Raw genomic sequence first — 9080 nt, 5'->3', positions numbered from 1 at the left:
TTTCTTCTCACGTTGAGAGGATTGAATCATGTGGTGAGGAGTAGCAGGAGGTCTTAGTCTTGGGGCTTCCAGTATGCCTCAAGGCCCGAACAGGCTAACCTTGTAGTGTGGTAGGGTGGGGGAACCCAAGTTTCATAAGCCACCACGAGTGCAAGACCCGTCGTAGCTCGACTATCATTCTAAAGTCCACGAGTCAAGTCTAGTATTCAACATGTTAGATGAGTGTTTTCCTTGCTTGATTGAAGTTAACTTTGCATGCATATTGTCATATTGTATGCTTTTTATATAATTAGTTCACCCTTCTTGTTGTTCGTGCTATGTTTGGGTATGTTTCCTTTTGCGATGATCATCCACTTGGATGGGAGCAGATGGCGAGGAGGTGTCCCTAGAGCAAGCATTGGAGGAAGATGACGCTGAATCCTAGTACCATTAGGATCTCCTTACTTTAACTTTTGCATTTTAAAAAAAAAAACTGTAATATGTAGAACCCATGGTATGTGGGCAGACTTGAGTACATTTCTTCGCTCCTTAGTATTTTAAGGATGACTGTAATCCTAATATTCGGATATATATATTTCCAACTGCTTTCTATTATTATAACCTGGTGACGTTTTTATTATATATGCACGCCGTATATTTTGGGAATGTCACAAGTTTCATGTTTTTCCTGAGCAACTCGTTTCATTAATGATGAATTTCTTTAATATATCTTCATTAAAAAAAATCAACAATTCATATTTATTTCTCTATACTTACATATTTCTTTAATCCCAGTGTTTAACTTATGCACGCCATATATTTTGGGAATGTTCCAAGTTTCATGTTTTTCCTGAGCAACTCGTTTCATTAATGATGAATTTCTTTAATCTATCTTCATTAAAAAAAATCAACAATTCATATTTATTTCTCTATACTTACATATTTATTTAATATCAGTGTTTAACTTCTATTAATCTTCTTGGGAGCTGAGGTGGAGAACGAAGGTTGAAAAATGGCCTAGAAAAGATGATTGAAATTTTGTGATGAGAGTATTGTAAATGGGTAAAAAAAATAGTGATTAAAGCTTTTAGGGAAAAATTGGCAGAGATAGGTGATAAAAAAAGTGGAAATAATCTCCATAAAGACTTTTGGAAGATAAAATTGAAAAAAAAATGAGCTTTTTCATAAATGAAATTTAATTTCTGAAAACATTATCATTAATTTTAATGTATATATTTTTTTCTGGGAAAAGGTTTTTCATCATATCATACCTCTAATGAAGAAGGAGGATTAGAACAATCAAAATGTGACAGCAAGATTCATTCGATTGTGTTTCCGACCAAAAGGGTGAGAATATCATGTTTTAGGTTCACTTACAATTTCTCAGCAACCAAACATGCTCCTCTTTCATTATTTTCAAGAACAAAACATCTCGAATATTTGCTAGCTTTTATGTCTCCCCTCCTTTCTTTTCTTTTACTAAAGTCTAAGAAATTCTCTACTTTTTTTTTTATTTAATGCTATTAATCTGCATGCAGCACTGAATTCTCCCCTTAAAGAATTCACATTTTTTATGTGCAAAATCTTCTCTTCATTGACTTGTGCAAATGCAACTGTGTAGGTACGTTCCACCTTTGGTCTTTGGCGTCCATGGGGTGTGTTCTTTACTGTCTTTGTTGTTTGTCTTGGTTTGGCAGCTGAGAGAAAAAAAAAGGTACTGAATTTTCAACTTTTAATGTCACTTCTACTGCCCCACTTATTACTTAATCTGTAAGAAAATAACTTTTTCAATGTGTTATTTATAACTGTATGATTTTGTTTCACCAAGTGAGTTTTTGAGGTTTTGTCTAACTATGAGTGAAAATGGGTGTGAAAGATCCAAAGTCACTGGTTGCCTTGATCAAGGTGATATTGATTTTTTTTGTGTGGCTAATTTCTAGAAAATTGAAATTTTTATTGCTTTGCATCTTTCAATCTTTCTGGGTATGTTAAGGTTCTTCTCTGTAATGTGTAATACTTTTTTAATCACGTTTTGGAATCTTTGCTTGCACTTGCTTAGTTTTTAAGCAAGCATAAGATATGCAACAAGGTAGCCTGATGGGGCTTTTTGTTGTTTGTCATTCTTTCTTTGGATTCTTTGGAAGTTTGTATAAGATACATACAATTTACTTCTATTATAGAGTTTCATCACAGAAATGTGTTCTAGGGGTTGCTTTCAAGCACCGTTGGTTAGATGTGTTGTGAATAAACCCTCATGTTCATTGTTTTGTGGTGCTTGGTTTCGTGTTCTTGTGCTTTCTTTCATGGATAAGTTCAAGCTCAAATGCAAGGGGATTTTCTCTGTAAGAGAGACTTATTTTATGCTTATTTCTATTTTAGGAATTGGTGTTTTTCCTATTTGCTTCCATTGATATCTTGTCAAAACAGTTACTACACATAGATTTGCACTTCCATAGTGATAACATATATCTGTAGCAGTGAGCCTTGTAGCTGTTCTAGGCACAGGGTTGTTTCAATTTTTTCTTGTTCATATGTAAATTCAGGTCATTGAAAATTCAATTGACAGGAAAAAGGATAGACTGTATATAGTACTGGTTTGAACTTGATAGCTACATTTAAGTTCTGAGAGAATTTCTCCATAATCTCTCATTTTACAAATAATCATGTACTTTTCTTGTGTAAGACATTGATCGTAAACAAATACACCTAAAAGTTAGTCATATGAGGAAGTTCATATCTGTAATATGCTTATGATATGAGAAATTCTCTAATACAAATACCAAATGAAATAAAGATAATTAGCAAGTGAACAAAATACAGTTAAGAAGTGAATTTTAAACCTAATTCAATCATACAAAACTAGTTTGTAAAGTGAGATTTATACCCATTTATATAATGTAAACTAGTCGTTCTTTTTAATCGATGTGGGATCTCCAATACATCCTCCTCACACCGAAGCATATACATCTCGAGTGTGCAACTAGACATTAATGGATGGTCTAATAGCTGTCTGATCACGGGTGGAATAATAGACCCAACAGATATCAAATTTCGCTTGAATAAACTTTAATCCATGACTTTGATACTATGTTGAGAAGTGAATTTTAAGCCTAACTCAGTCTTACAAAACCGGTTTGTAAGGTGAGGTTTGTACCCACTTATATACTATAAATTTGTCTTATCTCTTGTAGATGTGGAATCTCCAACTACAAAGAGTGTAGACTATTATGTCTCTCTTGATTTGCCATTTATTGTATTGTTCAGGTATGGTGATAAGTTCTATAAACCGAGTGGCACATTCATGCTAGGTTGTGTTGATTAACTAGTGTTATAATTGGTACCACAGCAATTTTTCTATATCATTAACACCATCTTTTAATTAAAGCTGGTAGGTTGAATGTTACTAATAGTTGGTGTTGATCATGCTTATGGTTTAACCTGTTCTATAACAGAACATAGGTTGTTTTGGATGCTGCAAAAAAACTCCAGAGATTACTTCAATGGATGAAGCTTTTAAAGGACTAAGAGCTCAAGAACAACCAGTGACTAGAATGGAAGGATCAGATGGCTTCTGGAGCAGCAGCACTTCTGAATTAGACCCCAGTGAAGCTCACTCGCAGAGAAGCATGTCATCAATCGGAATATCAAATAATCCTTCTGATCCTCAAAGTATTGGAGGCAGTCAAAGTGGTCCTCCTGAATTTGTCAACCATGGCAAGTTTGCTATTATATATGTTCATCATCTGTTGGTTCTCTGCTATGGAAACAGTCTTGCTTAATCGTTAATAGAGTTACTCAGGACTTATGTCTTTTCTAACGTTTTAATATTGGAAATGCTAACTGCATACTTCTATAAAATTTATTGAAAATATAAAATTTTATACCTTTCACATCTTGTTTAATGAGTCTAGCTAATGACTTTGTAATTTTTTAGGAATTTTAACCGATAGTAGAGACTGTGTAAGAAAGAGTTTATTCGAAAATGTGTTGCTAGAATTTCTCTTCAATATTTTCACAAATGCTTGCATCAAACACCTTGAACATCAAGTAACAGTTAAAATTCAACTTCCTGGTATGCAATAACTGAATGTCTTGTTGCAAATTTAATTTCTTTAATCTTGATGGTAAATTTAGTTATGTAAAACTACTGTTTCTGGAACATAAAATTAAATCTAGTTTTCAGGATTTTGGTTTATCTGTATGCATAATTCTTTGTTTTCATTCATCTCTGACAGAAAAGTTTGATCCATGCAGGGCTTCTTCTCTGGAACCAGATAAGGCAACAATGGGTAGGAAAGAAAGGGTCTGAGAGTATCACAGAAATTCAAGAACCAAGAATAAGGTAAACAAATATCTGCATTCTACGGTGAAATCTCAAGTGCTGAGTTAAAATATGTACTCCTTTTTTCTTTCAAGAATGCATATAAATTTCTGCACTGAAGAGAGGCAATAGATAATTTTCTGAGTTACAGCAGTACTCTTGCTAAGCTCTTATGTAGCGATTTATAAGTTATTCTTTATAGCCAAAACATACATGCAGTTTCTTAAGTGCTTTTAGTGGTGCAATGTGATACAAATTATAATTTTACTTTGATAACTTATGCTGCTCACCTTTGTCATAACTTTTATTATGCAAATATTAGAGTTGAACATCAATGTCTTTTTGAGGTGTTTGTAAACCTCCTTATTCTGAGCTTATGTTCCACAGTTCCAATGCAACCTATGACACCTTACTTGGGAGCAACAAACCCTTTCTCCAACGCATTCCTTTGAGAGTATGATTTTCTGAACCTTGTTCTTCATCTACTGATATTTTAGTAAGAAAAATACAACCCTTTTCTTGAACATATCACTGATTGTTTATACTATATCTTGTGATAGGAAATGGTTGACTTTCTTGTTGATGTTTGGGATCAAGAGGGTTTGTATGACTGACCAAACAAAAATGTAAGTTTTTGTTTTTCCAAGGATTTTGGAGGAGAGGTTATGTGGAATTTGTTTGTTGTTACAATAGCTGTGAATGGAATAACTTCAAAATTTTCGCTTTCTGTTCTTTTCTTATTCCAAATCCATTTCATTAGTTCATTTGTGTAACTCTTCATTATTGATTTTTTGGTGGAAAGATTCATAGACAAATTATCAGCTGCAAAGGGATCATTTCAAGCTTATGCTGTTGCAAGTTTCTCTGATATGTGTTCTCACTAGCCATTATTATAGAAATTTGTTTGTCCCATGATAAACAATTTGCATGGCAAAAATGTTTTACAAGGACTAAATATTTTATAATTTATTTTAGAAACAAAATTATAAAAAAATTATAAGCTTTTAAGTTTTTAAGAATATTATGCAAATTTTTTTCTTGACTATGCTTCATGGTTATATAATTCACTTTTTATTTTTATAATAACAGTTGCTCACACAACCTCCGTGTTGCCTCCTCAATGGAGATATCTAATGGATGTCTTTGGAATATGTTATCCAAACATGTCTTAATCTTTTCCCATTCACTTTTAAAAGAAATGTCATTGTCACAGTTTATATGTTTCAAAATATATTTTAAGTATAGTTGTGTTAAACAAATATTCATTCTGTGCATGATTCACTGAAGATAAAAGAAAAAAAGTTAAAAAGAAAAAAAGTTAAAAATAAAAACGTACATTAAAAATGACATATCAAGAAGCAAATTGCAACATGAAATGAAATATTAGAATGAGAGTTTTATTTCACGCGTATCCCAATAGTTTAGCTTTTGTCTTATTATTAGCTTGTTCATACTCCCTTTCAAGCTGAAAATTGAATAAAACATTGAGGGGTGTGCAAAGAAATTGAGGGGTGTGAAACGAAATTGAGGGGTGTGAAAAGAAATTGAGGGGTGCAGGAAGTAAAAGCTATCAAAAATCCATATTCAATTAATAATTTTGAGTAGTTATTCTGAAATTTTCATTTCAACGACACCAACCTACTTGACAAAACAAACAAATCATCAAGCCTTTTTCGAATTTACTGAACAATCTATTCCTTTTGCGAAGCATTCATTCTTCCAACACACCTTTAAAAAATATATATACAACAAAAAATTCTTCTGCCATTGTGCTCATGGTCAAACTACAAGAACTAAAACAAATTACTATTTATAGTTTATTAATGTTTCAAGGTTGCTAAGTAAAAGGTTGTTGGAAGACAATATCATTGAAAACCCAATTGAAAGCAAGAACCGTTGAAAATGTCAGCAAGAATTAGTGAGAATTAAAGAAAAATAGATATGTATGTGATGTATTTTCTAGAAGCTCAGTAGTGATTTTGTGATCATGGCATTGATTTGTTTGAATATGAGGAACAAATTTCTTCCATTGTTGTAACTTGGAAAAGTTGAAAATATATACCCTAATATTGCCCTTTCATGTATCTCTAGTAAGGGTAATCACGTCAATGACACGCTAATAAGACAACTTATGTTAAAAATAATGAACAAGCTACAACACAACAATCATTTGATTAATTAGAAAAGAAATCGAAGTATATTCTGAAAGAATTTTGTTTATTTTAACGGAGAGAAAAAAATTAACTTACTACTTCGTACAATTTGTTTTCTAATAACTTCTCAATAATTTGAATTTCAATCTTTACATAGGTTGATTTTAATTTGAAAAAAAAACTTATATCTTTTTCTGATACTGCTTATGAATAAACTTTTTTTTGACATATACATAAATTAATGCAAACTTTATTCTTTTATATATTTTTCCTTTTTTTTCAAATATTTATGATGAATGAGTTCATGTCCTTGTATTATTCACCACTAGAAAATAAATAAATTTTTAAATGGATAAAATTTGTCAACAATCATCAAAATTTATTGGGAAATGAAAATTATCATTAATATTTAAAAATTGACTAGTAAAATTTCTTTCGATAAAAAATTTTTGAACGAATACGAAAGTTTATCAATAATTATTGACAACTAAGATTTGATAGGAATTATTCGATGGTAAATATTCATTGATAATTATTAATGGATTTTAGTTGTTCATAACTATTTGTTAGTAAATATCGTGATTTAATTTTTCTTTTCTTTTTCCTCCTCTTCTTCTTCTTTTTTATATTTTCTTTTTTTTTTCTTCCTCCTCCTTCTTATTCTTTTCTTATTGTTGATGTTGTCTCTGCCTCTTGTTATTGTTGCTTTTACAATTGTCGTTGTTGTTGTTGTCACCTTCTTTTTTTCCTCCTCATTCTCTCGTTTATCTTTATTTTTCTCTTCATCTTCTACCTATCTTAATTAATTTATAACATATTTATTACATTTGACAGAAAGATTAACACACATTCTATCGATGAATTTATTGACAGAATTATCAACAAATTTTAAAAGATAAAATTGTTATTGAATTTACAAACAAATTTCTAAAAAAATTATCAAAGATTTCTCAACAGATTTACAAAATTTCATTTCCCAACTATTTTTTTTAAATCATTACCAATAAATTCATCAATAAATTAAAGAAAATCAATGACAAATTTCAACAAATTTTAAAAGAATTTGTTATCAATAAATTTATTGATAAATTTTTAAAAAATTTAATAATCAATTTATTTACTAACGAATTTTATCACATCTAAAACGAAAGTTTTATTATTCATTTTATTGATAGAATTTATCAACCTAAATATTTATCGATAAAAAATAAAAAATTACTAATGAATTTTATTAAATAAATGTTATTAATGAACCCATTAATGAAAAAATATTCATTAGTAGTTAAAATTTTAAAATTCGTTCTTTATTAGTATATTTTTTTAATAAAATTCTATAAACAATTTAATATTTTATTACAGTGATTTCAGAAGTTATAAAAAATATAGCATTACTACAGTGTTATTATATAGTCATCCATCGTCACTTGTATTAGGTAAAATAATTATAATTATTATTAATATAGCAACGTGGAGTTTGGGTCATGAGGAAAATGATGGAAATGACGTTAATGTTGGGATAAGAACGGGTAATGTTGGTTCCCTTCTAAGGCAGCAAGAGTCAAACGCGTTAAGAGAAAAGTAAGACAAAATAAATTGTGGCAAGTGGCACATCACTTATCTCAAATAAGGTGTGAATGAATGAAAATTGAAGAAATGTATGGCCTCCAAATTGGACCATATAATACACACTACGATACGTGCAATTTTCCAAAATATATTACTCCATAGATAGGGTTCTTCAGCATACATCATGGTGAATCTTATGCATATTACATAAACAATTCGTAAGAAATGAATTTCAAATTTAATTCAATCTTATAAAATTATCTTGTAAGGTGAGATTTACATCAATTCAACAGTGGTAGTTATGATACCAGGTTAAGAAGTAGATTTTAAGTTTGACTTAATCCCAATAAATCGATTTATAAAATGAGATTTACACTCACTTATATATTATAAATTAGCGTTATTCTAGTCGATGTGAGACTTCCAATAATAATTATTAGTTTTAATTCATATATGTTTTAATTCATATATGTTTCGGGTGTAAGCAGGTTATGCCAATTCTTAGATTTTTTTTATTTCACTCATCTCTCTTGTCCTTTAGGTCTCAAATATTCTCTTTTGTCCATAACCGTTCAAATGTTACGTACTTCGATGCTAAAGTAAATAAATGACCAATTGATAGTATTAATGCAATGATGCATTTGTTCTCAAAGTCAAACTTTAGAATTGTATTTATAGTAGTTATTATGATTTTTTACCTTTTTACTAGCTTAATCATGACCCACATACATTGATCAACATTAGCACATTGATTTATGATTATCATTTGTGTTAATCTGACCTTCATTTTTTAATAGGTCGATTTTACCATCTGGTCTGGCTGTCGGTCAAAGGATAGTCAACCAAGGATAATCGATCCTCGAGGTGATCGGTCCAAGAGTAGTAAGCTAAATGTGATCGACCAAGAGTAATCAACCAAATGTGATTAGTCAAGAGTAGTCAGACAAATGTAATTAACCAAGAGTAGTCGGAGATGGGTGATCAGTCATGGATGGTCAATCAATAATATGATCGGTCTTGAAGTTAGACATTAATAGTTGAGTTTTTGGTATTGAAAGAAC

At 30.6% G+C, this 9080-nt stretch overlaps 1 protein-coding gene across 2 annotated transcripts; it reads left to right on the top strand.

The window, feature by feature from the left end:
• Nucleotides 1-1801: 1801 nt before the first annotated feature.
• LOC148204910 (uncharacterized) lies at nt 1802-5161 on the top strand. 2 transcript variants are annotated; one of them, XM_088109519.1, is made up of 5 exons: nt 1802-1884; nt 3432-3693; nt 4234-4321; nt 4688-4754; nt 4861-5161. In XM_088109519.1, exons 1-5 carry the CDS (start codon nt 1843-1845, stop codon nt 4912-4914), a joined length of 513 nt encoding a protein of 170 aa, XP_087965645.1. In that variant the 5' UTR covers nt 1802-1842; the 3' UTR covers nt 4915-5161. The 2 variants fall into 2 exon arrangements, with proteins under 2 accessions (XP_087965645.1, XP_087965643.1); XM_088109517.1 differs by lacking the exon at nt 1802-1884 and adding an exon at nt 1903-2321.
• The last annotated feature ends 3919 nt before the right edge of the window (nt 5162-9080 follow it).

Source organism: Vigna umbellata, chromosome 1 (genome assembly GCF_029865625.1).
Source record: "Vigna umbellata cultivar VRB3 chromosome 1, Vumbellata_1.0, whole genome shotgun sequence".
Lineage (NCBI taxonomy): Eukaryota > Viridiplantae > Streptophyta > Magnoliopsida > Fabales > Fabaceae > Vigna > Vigna umbellata.
Note: the sequence above shows the minus strand (reverse complement) of the source record. Positions and strands in the feature narration are given on the sequence as shown.